We start from the raw sequence: 26,921 nt of genomic DNA, 5'->3' as shown, positions 1-26,921 counted from the left end.
GCTCCCAGGCTGGGGAAAGAGGATGTGTCAGAAATCGTGGAGAACAGCGACAGCCAAGCTTTCTCATGCAAAGACTAAGCAGCCCAGGAGCAGCAAATGATGACTTGCACAGTATTTAATGGTTCATGGGAAAACAAGTTTCTCTCCTGCCTGCCCGCCCTTCTGGAGCCAGCTCCGGCAAACGTGGGCTAAGCCGGGGCGGCGTCCTGCGGGGCTCTGGAGGGCTGGCGAGGCAGGGATGTGAGCAGCTCAGCCCCTGGCACCAGAGCCAAGGCCGCGGAGGAGGCTCCGGAATCGCCCCTTGCTGATCCCGAAGGATCCAGTGGGCCCTGATAAATACCCAGCCCGGCCGGATACGGGAAGGACAAGTTCAAACGCAGGGTGTAGAGCCTTGGGCAGGTCCGGCAAATAGACCCTGTCTGCCACCCACGCCCCGCCAGCCGCGCGCGCTCGCTGTGGACCCGACCGGGTTACTGCGCCTGCGCGCTCCGGGTCCTGCCCTCCCCCCACCCCCCCCCAAGACGCTTTCCGAGGCCTAGTGCCCAGTCCGCTGTCGCTTAGCAACGCACAAGTCACTGCCGCGGTTCTCCGCGCGCCCCTTTCTTGTCGGGGCTTACTCCCTGGTCTTCCCGTGAGGCTCCTCAGTGCCTCGTGGCAGGCCGTAGGAGCCCATGGAGAGAAAGGAGGAAAGGCAGCCGTAAGTGCTGGGGTTTGTTTTTCTATTTCCCCTTCCGAAAAATGTTTTCCTACTTGGAGGGTTAAGTGAGATCGGAAGGGTGAGTCTTCGGGCCATCAGGGCTTTTCCTCTGCCAATCCCCTTCCTACCTCATTTCGAGTATTGAGCGCAATAATACTTTTTAAAACGCACTGTTTACTGGGCACCTACTATGTATCAGGCACTTTACATGCATAGCTTGGCCTAAAATTCTTGACGTCATCTTGAATTATCCACTACTTCTCACACCCCACATGTAATTTATTAGCAAATTCTGTAGGCTTTACCTTTAAAATATATCCAGAATCCACCACGATTCATCACTTCCACCGTCATTACCACCCTGGCCCAAGGACCAGCGTCTCTTACCTGTATACTGCAGAAGTCTTCGCTGCTCCCCTCACCCCTCTGCAGCCTCCTCAATGCAGTTTTCTGAGTGGTCATTTTACAACATAAAGTTAGATCACGTTCTCCCTTGGCCACTGCAGAGGAAAAGCTAAGGCTCCTACAGCGGCCAGCGGGGCCTACACAATGTGCGCCTTTGCCTTACTCGGCCCTGTCTGCTCCTTGCCTCCCTCTCCTCCAGCACTGAGGCCTCCCTGAGCCATCTGCAGTGGTTTTCAAAGTGTGGTCCTCAGAACAGCATCAGCATCACCTGGGTGCTTATTTGAAATGCAGTTCTCACGGGCTCCCCTCCACAGACATACCAAATCAGAAACTCTAGAAGAAGCGCATAATTGAGTTTTAACAAGACCTCCAGGTGACTCTGATGTACCCTAAATTTTGAGAACTATTAAATCAAGCAGCTTGTTACAGCTTGTTATGGTGTGGAGCCAGGGGTATGTGCTTCCAAACCTGTGTTTTTGTCACTAAAACAGTGGTTCTCAAATTTTAACATACATGAGAATCACCTAGAGAGCTGGTTAAAAGTGTCCTGGAAACCTGCCCCAGAGATTATTTAGTAGGTTGGGAATGGGACCTGTGAATATATATTTCTGACAAGCTGACAACTGATGCCAGGGCTGCTACTCCAGGAACTACGCTTGGAGAAGCACCGTCCTGAGGTCAGGTGCTTCTGCTTCCAAGCTTCGGCATTTACACGTCCCTCTGCTGGAATGTGCTTCCTTAGATATCCACTTAGCTCTCTCCCCTCTTTCCTGTCTTTTTTCAGTTGCCACCTTCATAACTCAGCCTCCACCTTATCTAAAAATGCCACCTACCTTCCATATACATGCACTTCTTTCCCCTATGCCCTGCTTTAATTTTGTCCTTATTACTTAACACCATCTAACAAACTATATATTTTACTTTTTATTTCTCAACTGCCTTACCCCACTGGAATGTAAGGCTCTGTTTCTTTTGTTACTCCTCTATCCTCAGTGCCTCAAACAGCACTGGACACATAGCTCAATAAATATTTATTGAAAGAATGAATTATTTAATGTTATTATCACATGTCTCACAATAGGTATTATTGTCCTTATCATGCAAAGGATTGGAAACCAAGGCTCAGAGAGTAAATGGCAGAGCTGGGATTGCAACCCAGGTCTGACTTATTTCAGAGCCCATTAGTATTTTTAACTGTGCTTTCCTTCTAGTAAGAGATTACTACAGAACCCTACATTTCACATTTATGAGTCAATTTGTAGCCACTCACACCACAAATCCTTCATCACATGAATGCATCAGTATGTGAACAAATAGCTACGGTCCTTTCCTTAAGGCCTGATTCTAGTACAAATTTATTGTTGGGTTACAACTATGAGAAGCAGATGGAAAAAAACTGATGCCAGAAGTCTACAGTGATAAATCAATTAAGGCCTTTAAATAAATTCATCTCTGGAAAGATAACAGAAAAACCTTCAAAGTAATTTACACTTTACCAGTAATCATTTTTTCCAAATCCTTTGCAGAGAGCAACTTCTGCTGGGATGCAGAGACCTGGAATACAAGGGTACTGAATGTCGTGTGTGTTTTGGATGAGGCTTGGGTGTGTACAGCTAACACAAAGCCAGAGTGAAAAACTAGTCCAGCAGATTCACCAGGAATGTGTAAATAGTATAATGCCAATCTGTTTACCTGCAACAATCAGGACAATTGTCCGGATGTTGGGTACATAATGATGAATGAAACCCGATTGTCACCTTAATGGAACTTACTGGCTTGTACAGGATTATTTGTAGTGCTGACTAGAACACGAAAACAAAAAGTAGGTACATAAATGATAAATTGTAGAATGAAAGAAATGAACAAAGTACTAAAATAGAGAAAACATGGAGTGGGGAGGGGGAAATCTAGGAAAAGTTTCTGAGGAGATGACTTCAGCTGAGACCTAAATGGTAATGAACCAGCTGTTCAGGGAGCTGGGGAAGAGCAGATGCCCTGAGGGGAGAGGAGACTGGCTGTTCCAGGAACTGCGAGTAGGCAGGCTGGCTGGAGAAGGGAAGGGAGAGAGGCTTGAGTGGTTGAAGAGATTAGCTGGAGCACGGCCACACAGGGCCTCAGAACTGCAATAAGGAGGAAGTGTTTTATCGTAAATTGCAGTGGAAAGCCACTGGAGGCTTTTAATTGAAAAAAAAAGACATGGGGTAGAAGAGATGGACCTGCTTTAGTCTGAAGTAAGGTAGGGCCATGGACAAGGCTAAAAAGAACTAATCACTTTCTCTATAAATTTCGAATCTTATTCACTCACCTTCCATGGGTCAGGGCTTTGATTTTTTAAATGTCTATGTAAAAAAATCTAAATTCAAATATTTTGTTCTTACCTTCCTTTACTTTTCAAGTACGCAAAATTTTAAAATACTCCTGTTACTCCTTATTTAAAAGGAGAAAAAATTTATAAACTATTCCTTTTAAAATATTTTTTAACATTTAAAAATTTCAATAATTTTTATTTTTCTTCCAGGGTAGTTATTAGAAGCAAAAAATTATGAAATTGAATTAGCTATTCTGATGTCTGCACAGTGGTCTTTTCCTGAAAAGATAAATAATAGTGCTCTTTTGGTAGCTTTTATAAGTTTGCCAGGTGAGCCTTTAAAATTAGTTATCCTTGTCCAGATAGCTAAATATACTAGGTAACTAACTCTTTTTTTGCAGTACGCGGGCCTCTCACTGCTGTGGCCTCTCCCGTTGTGGAGCACAGGCTCCGGACGCGCAGGCTCAGCGGCCATGGCTCACGGGGCCAGCCGCTCCGCGGCATGTGGGATCCTCCCGGACCGCATGAACCCACGTCCCCTGCATCGGCAGGCGGACTCTCAACCACTGCGCCACCAGGAAAGCCCCTAGGTAACTAACTCTTAAAGAAGATGAGTTAAGATTAGCATGTAACTTAGGCACATGAATAAATACTGTAAACGTAATTTGTAAGAATGATCAAATCACTACTCTTTCTTAACTCCAAGCAAATGAATCTGTACACTACATTGGTATATGGTAATAAATAATCACTATTAACACAAATCTCTTTATCTTTTATATAATTTCGAATGACAGGATACCCTCCCAAATTTTAATTGCACCAGCCCCTAATAGTTATTAATAAAGCCTAAATTGTCTTGACACTTGAAATATATTTAAATCTAATTTTATGTAATTATGACTCAGCACTGAAATGCTCATTGGATAAATGATATACTATTTAATTCTGTTTTTCAGACAGCATGAAACAGAAGATGCTGGTATACTGTATGTAACTGAAAAAAAAGAAGAAACGAAACATGAAAAAAAGCCTAGAAAAAGTATTCAACATTCAAAACCATGTGTTGGGAAAGGACATGTATATTATGCTAAATTCATTAACACAAATGTAAGAACATGCAATGAGCCAGTTCCCTACATAGATCCCCAAAACGAGCCAGATGATCAGGTTGGATTGATGTTCATTATTTACAAATATAGATTTAGATTCAGAAGTGTTTTGCAGGATAATTTTGTCACAGACTACTTAAAGGATGTGACAGATCTCAGACTAATATTTACTATAATCCAATAGTTAAAAGCAGTAACCTGGAACTATCCTTACTGATAATTTTGCATACAAACTATATATATATACAGGGAAGGAACCCAAATAATTGTTTTTCTAGATCGGGTCAGATTATAGTCACTCAGCGGTGCTTGTGGGTAGGAGGGGTTATTGAAGAAATCTCTAATATTGTATTTGTGACAAATAATATAAAAATTTCCCATGATACTCCGTAATTCAGATACTTTCTATAAAATAGCTACCATTTATTGAAAGTGTATGAAGTGCTAGAATGAGCTAAGTGTTCTGTATAAGTTATATCCTTTAATCTGCACAACTTCTAGGAGGTATTATTGGAAATAGTTTAGATGATAACATGCTCTAATATAGTAAATTAACATACCTGAGATTACATAGTAAGCAAATGTCACAGTCATGTTTCTGATCCAGGACTGTTGGTTTAGACAAATCACACTTTTATTCACTATCATATTAAATATATTCCATTCTTTTTTTTGGAATCAGGTTCATTGAGGTATAATTTATTGTATTAATTTCCTGTCTTGCTGTTACAAATTACCACAAACTTAAACACTGGCTTAAAGCAACACAAATTTATTCTCAACAGTTCTGAAGCTCTAAAGTACATAATCAATCTCAATGTCTATTGGGAGAGCTGGTTCCTTCTGGAGGCTCTAAAGAAGAATCCATTTCCTTGCCTTTTCCGCCTTCTAGAGGTTGCCTGCCTTGGCTCATGGCCCCTTCTTCAAAGCCAGCAACATACTGTCTTCAAATCTATGACCGACTTCCCTGCCTCCTTCTTCTAAGGACCCTTGTTATTATATTGGGGTCCTCAGAAGAAGAGAATCTGGGATAATCTCTCCTTAGCAAGATCCTTAATCACAGCTGCAAAGTCCCTTTTGCCATGTAAGGTTAGGTGTAGTTGTGATTTAACTCAACATTTAAATGGAGATTGCTTTTCGTGCGCTCTCTTTACACTGATAACATCAACTGTTCTTGTCATGAAACAGCACACCATGGCCCTGTGTGTGAATATGAGAGCTTTTGGGGGCAGAAATTCCTGTAGTCAAATATGCTTTAATATCATGTAGTAAACCCTTACAAGGGCAGTTTTAAGGCTCTTTTGTTTTATAAACAAATAATTATTGAGCATTTAAAAGATATTCATAGAACATGCCTCTGGGGGAAATAAATGTGGTACAGAAATCCAGGTTAGTGAAGTCCTCATAATTCTTGCAAAAGTTAATGAATGACTCTCCTGAGCTCTAGTTCAAGGCCAAGTTTAAACCAAACTGTTAACCCATCCTGAACCCCATAAGGAAAAGAAGCTGGTTTGAGAAGAGAAATATGAAACATAAAGAAATTTTAAAATAAATCTAATTTTCTCTTGTTCCTACTTTGTAGGTGTCTTGAAAAAAATAAATGTACAGAAGCGTTAGTAGCTTGCTCTATCAACAAGAATGGGTGATAGCAGCAGTAGAATCTTTGTTTATTAGTGCTCAAAGCTCCATGAGTCAAAGACCTTAAACAGGTGATGAAAGTGAGTTTGAAATGAAGTAAGAGGATAGGTAAGAGAGGTTCACAGTGGCTGAACAAGGAGGGCTGAACAAGGAGGTACAAAGACCAAAGATGCATCACAGAGCTAAGTGTTCACATTGGGCGTGGAGTGAAGGGAATGAACATACTTAAACAAAACTAAACCTACCCCCTCCAACAACAACAAAAAACCCTTAAATGTACTCATTTCCAAGTACCCAAGGAGTAATAAAGAATGCTCATTTCACGTATTTGTAAACTTTGTTCTTTTACTTAAGATGACAGTTTTCTTTTTAAAGGTTAGCTTGGTTTAAAAAAATTAACTGGCTTATAGTAATACTGGCTTTAAAATAAAAGTAAAGAAAATAAAGTTGCCTAAATATTTCAATTGACATATATCTGTTGTCTTATGTATTTTGCTAAGATAATATCTTTAGAATACCAGATTGGTCGGTTTTATTTATTTACAAGATTTTTAAGTGAAATAATCAATTATACAGTTCTACATAGGGACATAAAATTGGTGGTGCTAAAAGAAGTAAAAAGGAGCTTTAGCTCAGTTATTTCCAATGAAAACTAATTTGGTTGTCTTTGTGTTTTTAAATATTAGTAAATATTGATATTTCAAAAAAGATTATACTGGGTATTTTCCAAAATGTATTTTTTTGGAGCACTAGTCCTTGCCAATGTGCTCAATAAAATAAAGTTCCTAAGTCACATATGTTTTGGAAAACCTGTATTTTTATACACCCTTCTCAGAGCTTCACAATTCACATTAGTAGATAAAGGTTCTTGAGAAATCCTGTGGTAAACTTGTTTAACTTGTTTAACTCAGTATTTATCAAATTTCTTTAACTATGGAAACCTCTTTTATATAACACCTATTAATATGCTGCAGAACCAGTGTTCCACACAACACAGTGCAGGAATAACTGTTATTGTGAATTGTTATTATGAATTGCTTAAAAAGAGGTATTTTTCAGCGTTCTTTCTGGTCCACAACAAAACATAGAGGAACGCAGATACAGTGTAACTCTAGTGTTTGCTATAACACAGCAAATTTTTTAAAGCCACTGAGCTCCATTAAAAAAATATGATACTCTACGTGTAAGGTGTTGTCAGAAGTCCAGATTTCCCTAGGAATCCATAAAGTATAATTTGATGTCCACAGATCACCACACCACCACAAGCAGCAGTAGCCATCTTGGCCAGGGCGCCATAGAGCTTGGCACACCACCTCTTATATTCTCTTAACTGGTCCCTCCAGGATACCCCACTTACTTTTTACTACATTTCCCCTAAGATTCTCCCTTAGTTTCCCAACGAATGGAAGTAAATGGTGCATTTCTGAAGGCAAAGGGCTGACAGAAGTGTAACAGAGAGTGCCTCACGGTGGTTTCCAAATGTGACTAAGGGGCCCACAGCACAATGGCTCTTAGGCCTTCCAGCAGCCGGGGTTATAGGGAGCCTTGTCATCAGGAATCACCAGGCACCTCCCTACCATGGAGCCCCAGTGACGGTCATCCTGCAGCAGGAAAAGAGACAGGCTTTGGCCTGGAAGGGAGGACTTCATCCTCTCTCTGGGTGCAAAGTTTTGGGAACAACTCTTTCTGTAGGCAGAACCCCCTCTACAATCTGCAAGATGTGGTCTGACCCCCAAAACCTAGGCAAAGCAATAACATAGAGGACCTTTCCCGGTTTGGTTTATTTAATCATAAATACTTCCACATGCACCTCTCAATCCAATGTAAGTGATGGTACACAGAGCAGTACATTTTTATTCTTAGTCTTTCTCTTCAGTGTGCGGTGAAGGAAAAAAATATGCCTCTGCCTTTACCTTTTGTCTTATAATCTCTCTGAGCAAATGCTTGGACCAAAAAGGCATGCACGTGTGCCTGGGTGCATACACACTCCCTTCCAGGAAGGAACCAGACTTCTCAGGCATAGGGCAGACTATCCAGAAATAAAAAAGATAAACACAACAGTTTTTGAACTGTAGCATTTCATTCTCCTGAAGTGAAGATTCATCCAACTGACAACACTAATCAGAACATTCACCGACTATAAGGGTCTTGAAGTCATCAATCACACTTCAGAAAAAACTGCTCATTGTTTCCTTTATACGTATTTGTGAAACCAAAGAGACCATTTTGGTAAAATTCTAAATTCCAGTCTTCTTGAAAGGTGAATTATCTCTGCTTTAAGGTAGCTTTTGCACTACACTCTTGTTTAAGAAAAAAATTGAAGTCTGCCAGACATCGTGGTTCACTTATTCCAGAGTCACTTCTCCAGTAACTTGGATGTTAGCAAAATAAGTTTCACATCAACTAAAGAAGATATAAAGAGTACGCCTTAAAACCTTGTCATAGAGGATTTCTCAGGATATTTACTTAGAGCCTCTTTATTTTTATTTTTGAAATAATTTAAATAAATTTGTGTTTATCTGGCTTTGCCTTCCACAGCAGATTTCCTATAGCAATGTAGCACAGAAATCAGAGGCATGCACAGACAAATGACGGGCTGAATTGAGGCGGCTCTGCTACCTGTTAGTGATATACCTTGGGGAAGTTACTTTATCTCCCAGCAGTTTTCTCATCTGTACAGTGGGTGTACCCACTTCATAGAATTGTGATGAGAATAAGTGAGAAAAGGCCTAGACCTTGGAGCATAATAAGCACCGTGGCAATCACAGAGTAGGAAAGAGCTGCAAGAAGCAGGCACTCTGACAACAGTAAGACGTGACTATTTTGAGCCAGAGAGTGAGAAGACACCATCTGTGTAGTGATATGTTCTAGAATTCCTAGGATCTACATCAAGTAGATGTAATTCACCTTTAAGTCCATTCTGAAAAATGAGGCATTGGCTGATCTTTGCTGCTCTCCAAAATTCCCCACTTCCTACATTTCTTTGATTTCTGCAAACATTCATTTTTATCCCTGGTTACAGGCTGTCACTGGCCTGGAAACTGGCTCTCATTTCCAGTTGCAAAGTGAGTTCTGACTCTGTCTTCATCTGTGCAGGGCTTAGTGCTCTCTTTGGTTCATGTCCATCCCATCTTTTTCAGTTTGAAGATAACTTCCCTTAATGAAGAACCTAAAGTTGAATAGCTCTGACTTTCAGCTCTAAGGAGGGTACTCTTCTCCAAATTCTAAGCCTTTCCTTGATTTCTTGCTACAACAGAATTTTTCCCCACAGAACACCCGATTTTTGCTGCTTGGTATATTTCATGAATCTCTTCTAAGCTTCTTGACAGTCTCCTGACAAGCTGACTCCATTCAAGTGTTTCTCCTTTGAATCTGATTTTGTGCACCACTTGTACACACACCTGTCTCCTTGAAAACTAAGCTCATTTGAAAGCTAACTGCCTATGTAGCCACACAAGTTTCTTTAGATGCCTCCTTCTTTTTATATCAATGTAGCTTCAATTGTATTTTCAGAATTTAACTTATTAGAATCTCATATTTATCCACCTTGAATCATATTTTAAAGTCTCTGACAATGCAATCACAGTTGATCTTTTAAAAGGCTGATCTCTTCCCTTAAAGCCCCAGGTAGGTGTTGGAACATACCCAAGGTTACTTTCATTCTCTAAGATCCAAGGACTCTGAGGTGTCAAGTTCCCTTTTCCCAAGGTTCTCTTCTACCTGATCAACCAGATTAAAAAAATTTTTTTAGTCAGTACTAAGTTGAGTAACAATTCACCTCACTGCTTTCTGAACTTCTAAGAGATCAAACGTGCTAATGAAGAGTCTTCATTTCCTGCATACTTAGTTCAGGTTTTATTATCAGAAATTCAGTAACGTTGGAGACATTTCTGCTTAGAACAAAGTTTCTCAAACTGAATCATTAGTGAGTTATAAATAAATGTGGACTGCAACCAGCATTATGAGATGAAATAGAAAAGTAATATAATAGAAAAATAGCCAAGTGCACTGCATGTAGTAAGAATAAGTATTGTTTTGTGAAACCTCTCGTTTTATGTATATGTATGCAGTGGGTACTCTTGCATGACATAAAATGTATTTCATGGTGTGGGTCATGGACTAAAAACTTTGAAAACCACCATCTTAGACGACAATACATTATTTGTATTGCCATAATGAAAAGTATAGAATATAAGTTTTAGATTAAATCATGTTTACTATATGCATACGTGTGTATATATGCATATATATATATATATAAATGGTAGTACAAAACATAGAAACATAACTATTTTGTTGATTTTTACCATTCCATCTGTTGATAGAAGGTAGTTTAAGAAATTAGCATCTGTATTTTAGCTAAAATTATATGATAATGCATTTTTAGGTGCCTCTTAGGAAATACAGTCTTTATGAAAATATATTTAGTCCTAGATTTCAGAACTCTATTTTAGTACTAGAAAATCCAATAACTTGTTGAATCAAATTACTGATCATCAAACACATGAAAATGAAAATGTCCTACAGTATCCAATTTTGTGTTTCCATTTTTTTTTTCCATGAAGGGTGACTGGTGGTCACATGGTAAAGGAATGGAAAATCCCTTCCAACCACCTTATGACACTAAGAGCACCCAGAGGAGTGACTTTAAAAAACCAACATGTCCATTTGTTTCTCCAGTCAAATACAGCAAGTTGCAAAAGCCTTCTTATGGAATAGGTAAGGTTAGCAGTTCTCCACTGTCTCAGGTTACTGCTATCAAATTAAGATGTATTATACGTGCTTGCACCTCCTGGGAAAATTAGTCCTCTGCAGGAGTTGAAAATATACATGCAGCAAGTGCAGCCCTTGACAAGTTTGTTCCTTATCCCTTCCTAGTGGATAACTTAGCTCCAAATATGTTTAATACAACGTAATAAAAATTGTAATGTTCATTGATAACACCAGCTTCCAAGTCAGAAATTTAGTAGCATTCTGCTCATTATTGCCAGCAAACTTTAAAAATTATAACTGTTAGGCAACACTATAGAGCAGTATTTTTCAAAGTGTGCATGGAGGGGCGCTGGTTTTTGTTGTTTGTTTTTGAATTTTATTATTTTTATACAGGTTATTATTAGTTATCTATTTTATACATATTAGTGTATACATGTCAATCCCAATCTCCCAGTTCATCCCACCACCACCACCACCACCACCACCCCGCTTTCCCTGCTTGGTGTCCATACATTTGTTCTCTACATCTGTGTCTCTATTTCTGCCCTGCAAACCGGTTCATCTGTGCCATTTTTCTAGGTTCCACATATATGTGTTAATATACAGTATTTGTTTTTCTCTTTCTGACTTACTTCGCTCTGTATGACAGTCTCTAGATCCATCCACGTCTCTACAAATGACCCAATTTCGTTCCCTTTTATGGCTGAGTAATCTTTCATTGTATATATCTACCACATCTTCTTTATCCACTCGTCTGTCAATGGGCATTTAGGTTGCTTCCATGACCTGGCTATTGTAAACAGTGCTGCAATGAACATTGGGGTACATGTGTCTTTTTGAATTATGGTTTTCTCTGGGTACATGCCCAGTAGTGGGATTGCTGGGTCATATGGTAATTCAATTTTAGTTTTTTAAGGAACCTCTATACTGTTCTCCATAGTGGCTGTATCAATTTACATTCCCACCAACAGTGAAGAGGGTTCCCTTTTCTCCACACCCTCTCCAGCAATTGTTGTTTGTAGATTTTCTGATGAGGGGCACTAGTTTTTATGATGTTTATAGCTACTGCTCAAAAAAACAGGGGAAGTCAAATAAGTTTTGGAAAAACTGAATTTATAAAGTTAAACAGTTTTGTGGTTTTTTTTTTTTTTTTTACTACAGAACTCTTAAAACCCTTATTCTAAGCATAAGCATAATGAATTTCCAAGAAGAGGGATAAAGAATGCTATGTTTTCCCAATATTGACAACTTTACCTTCTTTCAGATCATCTCACATGACTGGTATCCCACAAAACATAATTTAGGAAATACTGTTCTATACAGTATTCATACATTTTGAGATCTAAAATTTGTTTTACCTGACAATGTCATTATAATAATCTAGGTCTTTCACATTTATTCAAGTTGTATCTGTTTCTTAACCCAGTACTACTCATCTCTACCGCAGGAGTAGAATTTTTAGCAAGTCTTAAAGAAGTGCAGGATCAAGTCCAAACAAAAATGGATTTATTGAATACCCGCTCTGTTCTCACCCCACACAAAAGTTCACGAGATAAACATCAAATTTTCTGAACACGACAGTAGGCAGCGAAGGATTACTTTTAGACGTCAACAGTCCCTCAGTTTTAGCCTTCTGGCCTCTGTGATTGGCCAGTCTAGTTAAGGATACAAAGGGAAGCTAGATTGAAGGTCAGGATATTAGAAAATGGTCATATTTAACATGATTTCTACCTCAAGGGTGGTAGTTAATAGGGAGGGCCAACTATTAGATAGTCTATAACAATGGCGTCTCTTTTAGAAAGGTAATAAAGTTTCCAATTCTGATTCAAGATGGTAGACTGAGCACAAACATCTAAATCCCCTGCCTCCCAAGACCCTATTGAATGATAGCAAAGCAGTCAACCCATAAAGGACCCATAAAGGTGAAAAGAATGGAAGGGAGAGCTTTCTGGATTTTGAGAAGGAATGGAAGACTGTTGACAGATAAAAAAAGAGCAAAGAAGCAATAGCCTAGAATATACAGAAGGAGATGCAGTGAAGAGCCACTCTGCCTGAAAAAAAACAAAAGTATCTGAAGGCTCAGTCAGCAGACAAAGCATAACAGAAACGGGGGAGGGGAGAATCAGAGGGTTATTTGAAAGTCTGTTTCTTAAATAACTGCTCCAGTCATGAGCACGCTACCCTCTCCCAACATTAAGAATGCTAGAGCCCATTGTCTCAGCTAGATGTCAACTACCACACTAGTTACTTTAGTATTTCAAACCGGTCTCCTATCCTATTCTTAATTTATGAATGGACAACCAAAGATTAGAATTATGCCAAATTATATTTTTTTTAGGTCTGGAGGATAAAATCAAGGAAATATCACAGAACATAAAACAACAACACACAAAACCTTAGAAAATATGAGAGTATAAAAGCAAAATGGAGAATCAGTCTTGGAGGTCCAACTTTTCTGGAGCTCCAGAAAAGAGTAAAAATGAAGGCGAGATAATTATATCCACACATAACATCTATTAAGCATATACTATTTGCCACGTACTTTATGGAACTTTCTAAATGTTTACTCATTCAATTCCCACACCAACCCTCTGGCATATAATAGTATAGTAATACTATTAATACTCTTCATTTTTCAGATGAGAAAGCAAGCACAGAGTTTAAATAATTTGCCCAAGGCTACACAGCAAATAATTGGTGTTTGAACTTAGTCTGACTCTAGTACCTGTAAAAATAACCAGTACTCTACACAGCCTCTAGAAAAATAATAGGAAGATAGTTTCCCAACATAAAGAAGAGCCATTGAAAGGGTCTACTGAGTGTATCTAAATATGAAGGGAAAAAAGATATACACCTATACATCATTATGAAATTGCAAAACAATAATTATAAAGAGAAGATTCCAGAAGTTTCCATTAAAAGAAAACTAAGTCACCACCTAAGGAATAAGTATATGGAATCAAGCAACACGGATGGACGAGCACAGTGGAGTTAATGTCTTCAAAGTTCTCAGGGGAAATCATTTTTAACCTAGAAAAGAGGATTTATTTGACAGGTACACTAGAACCTTTTTCTTCCCCAAGTGGCACTGGGCATTGGACCCACTGAGAAAGAAATATAGTCCTAGCACAACATTTGGCTCTTAAGTGAACAAAATTCACGTAATTGTATTGTAAGTGCTACTTAGTAGTTAACTTTTAGCGTTATTTTATAGACACAATATGGAAAATTTAAATATGGTTACAGATCAGAATTATGTTATCAGCTTTAAGAAGAAAAATAAATATACAGTTGACAGAAGATGGGAAGTAGAAGAGGAGAAGGGTGCTAATATCACTATTTAACATATGAGTCCTCAAGAGAGACTACCCAAAATAGATGAAACACGGAATAGAAGATTAAGGCTGAAGTCAAAGGAGTTAATACAACTACCAATTTCTTTCTCCAGCCCTGGCTTCTTTCCTGAGCTTCAAGCCTGATATCCAACCAACTACTTAACATCTCTTCTTGGATAACTAATCTCCTTTTCAAGCTTAACATGGCTAGAATAGACCATTTCATTTCGCCCATCCAAACCTATCCCCCCATCTCAATTAATGTCATTTCTATTCCCCCAGATGCTCAAGTTTTGATACCTAGAAGTCATTCTAAAACTCCCTACCCTCTACAGCCAATCCACCTTGACACCTCTATCTCCAAATACTATCCCAAATTATTTTACCAATGTAGTGAAGCCACTGCTGCCCTGCTTCCTTTCTTCCTCCTCCATAATGTTTTCCATACCATCGTCAGACAGATCTTTTAAAAACATGAAGGACATCACTCTTCCCCTTTGGAGGCTTTAGCTACTTCTCACTGTTTGTAGAGTAAATTTCAAATTCTTTGCCATGGTCTACATGGTCCTATTTGACCTGCCAAATCTACCTAAGTCTCCTATTGCTCCTGATAGCTTGGCATGGGGATTTAGAGAAGGGGCACATAACTCAGAACAAGGAGGTAGAGAATACTTTCTGAAAGTCATGCTTGTTTCAGAACCAATTTATGCCTGTGTACTTGTTACTGTACTTCTATAACTTAATTACATATTATAAATTAAAATCTGAGTAAGAAAAAAAGCAGTTGTTTCTATAAAACATTCAAAGTTGAATACTTTACAAAGACTTGCTAAAAGGTTAATCACTAACTTTAAAAATGCTAATTAAGCACGGGTAAAATAACTATAAAAGAAGAGCTAGAGGGAATTTTTTAAATCTTGAAAGACGCTGTACTCATTTTCCTTCAAATGCATCCTTAAGTTTCCATTCTGTGCTAAAGAAACGGAAAATGAAAAGGACACATTAGGCGTGTGGTTTGTGCAAGAAATATAAAGTGGAATTCCAACCAACAGGCACTTCCTCAAAGAAAATGCCTTTGCACTTCAATAAAATTTTGGTGAATGAACTGGTTAAAGGAAAATAAGTATGGTTTACATAATTTTCTATGATTCTTTGCCTTAACTGACTTTTTTGTTAACTAACCAGTCAGGTCTCAGTACTTTCTCATAAGGAGCAGTTGTTTCTTCTCTAGTTCAAATAAGGGATGTAGTGGAAGATGAGACAGATAGGCTTTGTTCTAGGATGATCAGGCAGGGCCCGGTCATTTCATAAGGGAACAACCATAATCAGTGTCTGTAGGTCTGTCAATTTTCCCTTAGAGGAATCCTCCAAGCCTCTGCCTGGAGTGGAGGACAGAAAATCTGGGAGTCTCTCAAACAATCTTCAGTTTACAGCTTCGACTTGTACCACTTCCCATGCCCCCTGCCTCAGAAGCGTCTGATGCCTCCAATTCCCGAGCCTCACTGGAAGGCTGTGGCATGAATTGGCTTGATTTTCACCCCCCCTCCTCCTCCGCAAGCCCTTATCTTCCAGTTTACTGGACTCTACTCAACTCAATTGCCACTTATCCATCTGCTTTCCAGCTTCCAAATTTGTTAATATCTTTGCTCGCATTTAGTTCTCTTTTTTCCTTAAGGCTTTAAGCCCTTTTAATTTCTTTACTATCATTGTATTATCTTCTTCCTCTCTCTCTCTGTGTCTGTTCTTTTACTGGTATTTCTCATTGCCAAAATCATTATTATATTCCAGGTCCTACCACTATGCCCAGACTCAACAAATATTTATTGATTAGTTTAATGATAATTACATATTATTCAACAGATTAAAGTCATAATGTAATTTTAACTAATATACACACCACAATATAAACCTGCAATTTATTCATATTTTAGATGGTGTTTGGGTACTAGATGAGAATGATATTTAAAAGAAAATATTTTATGTAACATTTAAACTATAACTAGTATATAAACTAGTCTGTATATGCCAGATTTTTAATGTATATATATATATATGTGTGTATACATATATGCATATAGACAGAAAATGTGTATATAAACATGCATTAATAGCAAAAGTCATCTCATAGTCATTCTGTTCCATCAGCCCACTTAATTACGCCTGGTTTTTGGCATTTCAGCAATGTCATCTTGTACTGATAATGAAAGTGCCCTTTATGTCTTGTACCACCACACAATTTCCTGGCTGCCATCCATGGTCAGTTCAACAAACGGCTATGCTCCATCATATCTGAGTCCCTGTAAGAATGAGTGTTCACTTTGGGTTTTATATAATAAAACTTTATAAATTGGAAAAGCTGATCTAATTGGTAAGGGAGGTGTTTCATACTTAAATAAAACTTTGGCTGTTTATCAATTACTTGATATTTTAACATTCTTTAAAATTGTGAATTCAGATACGGTGCTAAAAATATTTTTCTAAAATAGGTTTTAGTTTGTGTTGCTTCTTTTGCATCAAGGTATAACATAACAATGATTTCTTGCTACAGTTGTATTCAAGTTTCTCTTTTACACTGTATTGTGAAAATCTGTACTGTTATTTTTACATTAATAATCCGTTTATGTAAGATGAAAATAAATACTACTTAGAAGAATGGGGTTTCTAATAGAAAAATAATACTGATAAATGTTTTTTAAGTAGATACAAATGAGAAGTTAAGAAAATTTCTCCAAACAAAAGCTGCTAAATCCGCATCAATATGAGGAACAAGTTGTGTGTTTGAATAAATCCTGGCTTTGTTGATAAAATATAGATGGCTAGACACCAACTTGTTTGGTGTATCCTTGTTTGGAATATTCCTATTTTAATTAGAAGTTTCCAAGAAACAGAGAGTGAATTTCAAACATTCTTCATAGACTTTGGCTTACTTTTTGTAAGCCTCATCTAACAAGGCTTCTTTTAAGTAATTATTTTGGGTCCAATTTGAATTCTTAAGTAGAGTAACCACTAAGAACTTGAATATCTTCTTTGATGTTTTCCCACTTAGATGATCTTCACTATTGTGGGCTTCTTTAAAAATCACATATATTTACATAAATGAACATGGTAGTTATGTCTACTTTTTTTTTTTTATGTCTACTTTTAATAGGTATAATGTCTGGGTAAGGAATTTCTTTCTATAATAGTTTAGATTACCTTTCTTGCCCCTTTATTGGTCCCCATGAAGATATTTTTTTAAGTTATTATTTTCAAGATTCTGGGAGGTTCTAGATCACTATATAAAAGATGATTCATTTTAATTGACTTCCTTCTGAAGTCTTTCTGTTTGTTATCTGCATAACAAGTCAGTCCAACATTTAGTTGCTTAAAACAACAATCATTTTACTTGCTCATGATTCTGCAGTCTGGGCTGAGCTCAGGTGCGCAGTTCTTTAGCCGTTCTTGCTGGTGAGCACTTGAGCAACTGAATTTAGTTGGTAGGTCGTCTGGGAACTGAACTCAGCTGGGACACTGGAATGATTGGGCCTGTCCTTCTCCGTTTGGTCTCTGCGTGTGGTTTCTCCAGCAGGGTAGATGGAACTGGCATAGTATTGCTTCTGCCACATCCTATTGGTTGAAGCTAATCACAAGGACAGTGCACATTCACAAGGGGACTGTACAAGGATGCAAATACTGGGAGGCCTGATTCTCTGGGGTCACCAGTGTAACACCTTACTTCAATGTCTTTAAATAGTCCTTTCCATGAGAGTTTAGGAATGGCCAACTCTTCATTTTTCTTTGTCTGAAAAGGTCTTTAAATTGCCCTCACTAATAGATGAAAGTATAGCTGGGTATAGAATTCTAGATTCATAGTTACTTAGCTTTTACACTAGGAAGGTATTATTCCATTGTCATCTGGATTCTATTGTTATGTCAGGTCTGAAAGCAGTCCAGTTGTTAATCCTTTGAAGGTAACTTGTTTCAGTAGAAGATTTTTTATGTTCTATGGGGGTCTTTGCATACAGAAAGAGATATTTATTTATGGTTAAATTAATATTCTAGTTTTAACATTATAAATTTAAAACTATTTCTTTAAGACCTTAATTTTTAAATATTGTATAATATTAGAATAGTAAGTTTCACTTGTTCTTTGGTGTTTAATTAACTCAGCTTGAACAAATGAAATACTCCTTAACAATGACTTATTTACAAACATAGTCAATTAAATTCCATTAATATTTTAAACTGCATTTGGTGATTTAATTATATTCTGTTTTCCTCTTAACACTTTAAATACCTAACAAGGAAAATGTAGAACTTTGACCATCAAAACCTTCCCAAACAATTAAAAAATTCTTGTAATAAGAGCTAATGAGACCCTGATACCTTAAAAAAAATTTTTTTTATAAATAAAATTAAATTAAAAAAAAAACCTTCCCCAATTAAAAAATTCTTGTAAATCTAATAAATTAAACCTATATAGTAAATACATATATGTCAAACATTTTAATACTCTTTATAAACTTAATATTTCCCTAAAACTGTCAACACTAGAAAACTATCAGATCAAATTTTCTTCTGATGTATTACATAACAAATTATAGATTTAAATGTATTTGCTTTATCATCTCTACATTTAGTCCCAAACCTTCCCCAAATTAAAAGACTTACTGAATATTTATTTTAGAAGAACTGTGTTGGTTGGTAGAATACTGGTTTTGAATATTAGTAAGGTATTAAAATATTTGTTTTGAAAAAAAGTTACCCTGTGACCAATCTTTATTTGTTACCCTATATGAAAAATATGCAATATACTATTTGTATTAAATCTAGTTTATGGCGAGGCATTTTTGTTATCATTACAGAGGGCTTTTAATGATAATAGAGATTTTGTTCTATGCATTTCTCTCACAAAGACAAAGCGAGAGAATTTAATTCATCATACTTTAAGTTTTCCTTATAGTAGGTGGACATGACCTGTGTTGTCCAAGGATAGGTTCCTGTGTGGGAAATTGCTGGCATTGGATTCTAAGCAGGTAGGAGGCATAAAAGTTTCTAGTTTGGGTCAGCTTATTGTTTGCCCCAACTATTATTGCCATTAAGGGCAGCTGCCCTGTTAAACAATTGCCCTTGATTGTTTTTGACAAATGCCTTTGGGGGAAAGGCTATTTACACTAAGAGAGGCTGAGTCATTGTCTATAAAGACAAGCCCTAGGAATGGAGTTTCCAAAGAACTGCCAGCCAGGTTAAATAACAATTCTTTGAGTTCATGTTTGTGGGAAGGTCCAAAGACAGTGGTTCTTTCCAGTGGCTGCTAAGCTTCTTGCTGATTTTTACCATAAATTCAGGGCTGTTAGTTTCCAAGGCTTATGACAAGGTGGGGACAGGGGCATGAAAACTGGGCCAAAGGCCTGCTTTTATTACAGAGATTAAGCCATTTTTCTTGAATAAATGCTTCTCAGATTGTTGCAAGCCTTTGGTTAATTTCCAAAGTTCTGAAAAAGTTGATTTTGATTATTTTTGCCAATGTTCTCATTGCTTTTATGGAGAAGCAGTTTTTTTGGAGGTTTTTACTCTGCCATTCCCACTGATGTCCTATCCCTTTTAGTTTTCATGCTACAAATATTTTTTCCCAACCTATCATCTCTGTTAACTTTGCTCATGGTGTACAGAAATAAATTTTGATGTAATCAAGTTTATTAAGTTTTCACCTATGGTTTGTGCATTGGGTATTTATGATGAGTTTTCCTACCCTTAGGTCACAAAACTATTCTCCTACATTTTCTTCTCTTGGTTTTATCATTTTACCTTCCATAATTATGTATTTAACTCTATAGCCCAGCTTTATGTGCAGTATTAAATAGGGAACCTATTCCATTTTTCTCCATGCAGTGAACAAGTTTTCTGGATACCACCTACTAAACAATCTACACTTCTGTCATTAACTTGGGAGACCTCCTTAATTGTATGTTAGGGTTCCCTATATGAATACGTCTGTCTCTGAACTCTGTTACATTCCTTAGGTTAATTTTCAGTCCTTGGATCATTACTAAAATGTTTTAATGATATAGATTTTTGGCTTGTCTTAATATCTGATAGGGAAATTCCTCATTCTTTGCTCTTCCTTTTCACAGTTAAGTTAAGCTCTCTATTTATGGACCTTTATTTTTCCATTTCAATTTTGGAATTTATGACATTTCTCAAAATATCCAGCTAGAACTTTGATTGGGTTGTGTTGACATTATAGATTAATTTAGGAAAAACTGTCACCTTTACAGTAACATACTATCCCATCCTATCTAAGGGAATGGAAAGTCTATTCAGCTCAATTTTTGTCTTTGAGTTAAAAAATTTTCTCTATAGAGATCTTGTGAAGTCTTACTTTCTAGAAACTTTATACTGTATAGTTTTATTCCTACAGGGACTGTATCTCATTTTTCCTTTTGTTTTCTAGTAGGTTATTTTTATCATAGCAAAATGCTTTTGATTTTTGTACACTTATCTGCTTGCCTTGCTATACCCTTATTCTCATTTTTTTTTTTTTTTTTTTGCGGTACGCGGGCCTCTCACCCTGTGGCCTCTCCCGCTGCGGAGCAACAGGCTCCGGACGCGCAGGCTCAGTGGCCATAGCCCACGGGCACAGCCGCCCCACGGCACGTGGGATCCTCCCGGACTCCCAACCACTGCGCCACCAGGGAAGCCCTATTCTCATTGATTCTAGTGGTTTTTCTATTCAGGTAATTATATTACCTACAAATAATGACAGCTTTTTCTTTTCCTTTGCAATCATTATACTACTTTTTTCATTTTTTATAATATTCACCAGAATCTCCATTAATATGTTAAACAGTAGAATTTTAGTTCTGAGTTATTACAGGTGTAATACTTATTTTTCTGTTCTTTAGTCATTGTCTTTATAAGGAGGCAAAACGTTTTATTATTTTCTTCCATATACCTTAGGCACCCTCCTTGATTTATTTCTATTCTCATTTGAGTTCTTCCTCTAGAAATTTTTTGAAGTGGTCTGTTTATGGGGAAATATTCTGAGGCCTTCTTTGCCTCTCAATATTTTTTAATTTTGGCTTCATGGTTAAATGACAGTTTGGTTGGATATTAAAATATTAAAATTCCAGGCTTAAAGTTTTTTTCCCTTTAATACTTAAAAAATATTAATAAGTTATTATGTGTCCAATGTTGTCAAATTTGATATAAATCTGCTTCTTACTCCTTTGTAAGTAATCTACCTCTCCTCTTTGAAACATTTAGAATTTTTTCTTTGTCTCAGATGACCTTAAATTTCTCTATAAAGTGTCTTACATGTGAGTTATTTCTTATCTACCATACAGGACTGGGAGAAGAGTGAGCCAAGTGAGAGGTCTAGGGTGCAAACTGTAAGGAGGCACTCACTCCCAGGATCATGCAAGTGCCTCCTTACATTTTGCATCCCATGAGCCTCACTTGCCTCATCTTACTCCTGGCCCTGCTACCTGTTTGGTAATCTGTGAGCCCTTTCAATCTGAGGTCTTTGGGCTTTCTTTAATTCTTATGTATTTATCATCTTTATTTCTTTAAACATTTCCTTTTCTCTGTTTCTTCTTCTAGGTTTCCTGGATTCTAGTGTTGGTATTTCTACCATCAATGTCTCTTAGCTTTTCTTTTTTTTTTTTTTTTTTTGCGATACACGGGCCTCTCACCGCTGTGGCCTCTCCCGCCGTGGAGCACAGGCTCCGCAGGCCCAGCGGCCATGGCTCACGTGCCCAGCCGCTGCCGCGGCATGTGGGATCCTCCCGGACCGGGGCACGAACCCACGTCCCCCGCATCGGCAGGCGGACTCTCAACCACCGCGCCACCAGGGAAGCCCGTCTCTTAGCTTTTCTACCTTTATTTCTTTCTCCTTTCCAGATTCCTTCTGGGAAAGCTTCTCAGTCTGATTTTCTAGTTCATAACTCTTATTTTTATCTCACCATTTCTACTTCAACTATTATATTTTTATTTCTAATATTTTACATGATTCTTTTTTATGACCTCTTATTCTTGCTTTATATTAAGAATACCTCCTGTACCTTTGAGTATATTTGTTATGCTTATTTTATTCTTGGTACATAGGTTCTAATAATTCTGCTTCACATAGTGTACGTTTTAAATCTTATTGTCTTTCTTTAACAGTGTCTCTCTAGTTTATCTTAGGTCATATTCCCCAAGGGGAATTATCAGCCCTGTGTGGGCAAAGGCTAAAGACCAGGGTCTGGCTTGTGTACCTCTCAATGAATTTAAGGAAAGAAGATGAAGGTCAGGCTGGAGAGGGTCAGGCCTGACAAAACCAGTTTTGACCACCTCCATTTGTTGTCCCTATTTGAGACCAATCCTCTACTCAGGGCTCCACTCCTTTCCCCTTTAAACTCCTAAAAAGAGGCATCACCAAGAGAAGGCAATCTCTTGATGTTTTTAATCCACCAGCACTGACAATTGCTCTGGCAGTGCTGGAGAAGGAAATGCCCAAGGGGCTGCATGCAACCATTTTCATCAGCTCCTTACCCTGGAAGGATTTCTGTGCTGCTCCAATGTTACTAAGTTGACAACACATGGCTAGACGTTGCTGCCAGTTTCTGCCGCCCTGAGGCAAACAGTGATCTTCCCAAAGCAATGTGGGAGAAAGTCAAGAGCAGATTTTAAAAGCTCTCCCAACCTATTCTCTACTGTCTACATCTGATCTCCCTACCCTCCAGCCCAAGCTGCCACCAACCCTTCATAGCAGTTTACTAAACCCTTTGGTTTTCTCCCAGCATTTTGATAGTTCATCACATTCATGCTTCTCCTCTTCCATGGTTTCCCTTTTGTCAGGATGCAAAAGAGCTTGCCCCTTGCCTAACTTAGAAGTCCCTTTCTAATTTGACCCAGCATTCTAGAGACTTTATAAACATTGTCTTTAATCCTCACAGCTCTGAAAGCAAATTATTATTATTCCCATTTTAGGGAGAAGAAATTGAATCTCATTGAAGTGAAGTGATTTGTCCAAAGTGACACAACTAGGAAATGCAGTAGAGCTGGAATTTGAAAGCACGTCTATCTTATCCCAAAGCCCATGCTTTGGATACTCCATTAACCCCACCTGATTAATGCCTAAATTTAGAGCTGCCTCATTTTATTCAGAGTTATCAGACTATGTTCCTGGAAACACTAACATTCTGTGAGCCAGACCATGGCGTTCACCCCAAAACTGATAGTCTTTTCTGATTTGGTGGAAAAATATAACTTATGGTTAGAATTTCTCAACATAAATAGTTGTCCACAAATTTATGTTAAATCTTTGGCACCTGCTCTCTTTTGTGTGCTAGCAAATCCTAAAAGAAAAGTAATGATTAAGTAGAAAATGAGTTTTGAGTATCTGATCTCAATTAGAAATCAAGGAAATGTTATCAATTAGCATTTTTCCCTGCTAGCTAGAAAAGACTGCCATCTCACATTATGTAATATATAAATATTGGAGTAATCATTCTAGCTAGTAAAATTAGTTTATATCAATGTCTGAATATTGAATTAAATTCATGAATGCTTAATAAATGTGAATTTACTAACATATTTTTCCTCTTATATATTCTCCCTAATTTTAAAGTCATGGTTTTTCCAATTTAAATTTTATTTTTTAATAGTTAATACAGGCATACAGTACAAAATTCCATTGGTACAATAGGGAAAAGAGTGAAAGTGAATCCACTCTTCTCCACCTCTGTCCTCCAGCCAGCTAATTCTCTCCCCCTGCAACAACCCCTGTATCAGTTTCTTGTTATCACTCCATAGATATGGGAGGTGTACTTATTATCTTATGTACATATTTTTCTATAAAAGGGAGAAATTTTTTCCTTGACAGAATTTTATGTCACTAAACTGGGTGTTACTCTGACTCCTTACATAACGTAGTGTGCTAAAAGCAAAACTAAAGTGAGTTTTTAAAATTATTAAAAATTTTAAACATAGAGAAACCAATATAATGAACCCCTATATAGCTATTACACAGATTGGAAGATTATTTAAAAGCGATTTTTAAAGAATACTCTCACAAATTTTCAGAGCCTTTGTCAATGGGAAATGAAAAGAATTGTGTGTTCAAGTGCAGTAGCCCTGGAATCTTCCAGTTCATTTGTCAGTGCTAGCAGGGAGCAACTTATGCATAAATTTCTCAAAGCCTTTTCAGTAGTAAAAATAAGTTGACAAATAAATTGTACTTATGCTTTTCCTAACACTTTGGTTGGTATATGTGCAAGAAGCAGACCTAACAGTTGATTTTTAAAAACCATTATTACATTATTATTAGTTTTTAAAATTACTAGGAATTCCACCTGTGGGGCTAATTTGGTTGTTTTGATTTGGTTCTTTTCATGGAGAAAGAATGATGAATCTATGATTGTATTATTTAGATGTGTTTAGGTAACCTTTCATACTTAAAAGAATTTAGTTTCGTTAACATTTTTGATAAAGCAAAAATATTATAAATACTGATTATATTTCCATATACAAATCTTTTATCCTGACTTCACAAAATCTTTTTCCCCTTAGTTCCACTTGCCTCTCCTGATGCATCAGCAGAACTCCAAAAGAATTTTATAGAACGCATCTCTTTTTCACATCAATATGATGCCAGGAAAACACCCAATGAGCCCATCTGGGGAAAGGTAAGTCAGTATTTAGAATCAATTACTTAATACTTTAGGATGGGATAGATTTATGGTAGAACTCTAAGCCTTTCAAGTCATAATCATATTTCTCAAAGTTGATTTAAACAAACTAACATGGTTATTAGGAGGATAAAATCTTAACCACATGTCATAGTCAAAACTAAAGAATGATGTCATAATTTTGGATCAGTCTTTGGAATTTGGTTCAAATTATTAAAATCATTCACTTAAGGTAATATCAAAGCAACCTGCTAAAGTTTTTGACATGCTTATGTATGTGTGTGGCAGGGGGATGCATATAAGTTTTATAAATTGAACAGTAATGTAATAGTCAATTGCTGGATTTTTTCCCAACTACAGATGTTTGTTTTCATATTTCACCATAGCTAATAATAATAACATTTCACAACAACTATTAGTTGTTGGAAGTAATAGACGTTTATGATGCAATCATAAATCCTTAGGTCTATGAACTGCAGTTTCTATCGTATCCATAGCAACCTGCAGAGCAAGAAATGAAATTGGATATGAATAGTCTCATACAATTCAAATGACAGAAAAATTGAGAATGGGAGATAATGAGATGCCGCTCCTTTGACTTTCTGTTTTTCCCTTCCTGTTCATTTTCTGGTGCACCCTTGTTCATAATTTGTTTAAATGGTTCACCAATAATTATTATGCTTCCGTCTTCAGTTTTGAACTAAGGTGACACCCAATGAAGAGGCAGAGAAACAAATGCCTGCTTCAATCAGGACTTGAGCTAATACATGAACTCCGGTCACAGCTGCATCTTCCAGCAACTTGTGTGCCCTGGTTAATGTCAACTTTGTTTTCCTTTCCAGCGACATGGAGTTTTTGTGCAGACAGAGATAAAACCAGGGAGTAGGCCAACAGTTCCTAAGAGAACAGAGGTATTACTGAATGCTCCAGGGTCATGCTCATCAGAACAGTCCAAAAAAACAGAGAAAGGAAACTCAGCGGAAAGCAAAATGATCTCACCCGGTCTCTGCCGACAAAATTCCCAGGAGTTGCTAGAGACTAAAACTCACTTATCAGAAACAGACGTCAGAGTGGCAGCCAACACATGTCCCAGAAGTCTTGAGAGAAGGGAGAAGACTGCAGACGTCTTTCAAATAATTGCAGTAAAAGCTCTTCTCACCAGGCATGATTCTTTAAGTCCACCAATAAAAAGTCAGGATAAACCAGGATAAACTACCTTCTTCAAATAAAAACATAGTCCTTAGAATGTAGACGATTTCAGAATCATCATACAGGCCCTCACATTTGCTTTTTCTGTTATCAATAACCTCAAAAATGACAACTTACGTAAATGGGAAAATGAAAAAAGGTAATAAAATACACCAAAAATTTAAGTGTGGTCTCCAATGAGTGATGGATATGAGACATATTTCTATGTTAGATTGTTTCTAGCCATGGCTCTAGAATCAAACTGGGGCTGGAATTTTGGCTTCACCACATAGAGGCTGTGTGACTTTGGGTAAATTACTTAACCTCTCTAGAGTTCAGTTTCCTCATCTATAAAATTAGGATAATAGTAACTTCATAAGGATATTGAGCATGAGATCATACACATTGATCAGTGATCATTGTAATCACATTATCACTATTACTATAATTAAAATTTCAATTTAAGGATAACATTCTCCTATAACCTTGAATTCTCCTCCTTATTCTAAAACTTTGAACCCTTCTATATACAATTAAGAGTGTAAAAACTAAAAACCTTTCTCCCAGTACAAGATACACACACACATTTTTTTTTTTTTTTTCTGTACGCGGGCCTCTCACTGTTGTGGCCTCTCCCACCGCAGAGCACAGGCTCTGGACGCGCAGGCTCAGCAGCCATGGCTCATGGGCCCAGCCGCCCCGCGGCACGTGGGATCTTCCTGGACCGGGGCATGAACCCATGTCTCCTGCATCGGCAGGTGGACTCTCAACCACTGCGCCACCAGGGAAGCCCCACACACACACTTTTAATTGAAAGGCATGAGTACACAGAATATCAAAATATTTCCTAAATTGATTTCTATTTTATTTAAA

The 26,921-nt window shown here is 37.5% G+C and overlaps 1 protein-coding gene across 1 annotated transcript; it reads left to right on the top strand.

Moving 5' to 3' along the window:
- Positions 1-609: 609 nt before the first annotated feature.
- Positions 610-26,110, top strand: C14H2orf73 (chromosome 14 C2orf73 homolog). The gene is made up of 5 exons (XM_065891449.1): positions 610-697; positions 4,370-4,580; positions 10,726-10,879; positions 24,742-24,857; positions 25,703-26,110. Exons 1-5 carry the CDS (start codon positions 672-674, stop codon positions 26,069-26,071), a joined length of 876 nt encoding a protein of 291 aa, XP_065747521.1. The 5' UTR covers positions 610-671; the 3' UTR covers positions 26,072-26,110.
- Positions 26,111-26,921: the final 811 nt, after the last annotated feature.

This window comes from Phocoena phocoena, chromosome 14, assembly GCF_963924675.1.
Source record: "Phocoena phocoena chromosome 14, mPhoPho1.1, whole genome shotgun sequence".
Lineage (NCBI taxonomy): Eukaryota > Metazoa > Chordata > Mammalia > Artiodactyla > Phocoenidae > Phocoena > Phocoena phocoena.
Note: the sequence above shows the minus strand (reverse complement) of the source record. Positions and strands in the feature narration are given on the sequence as shown.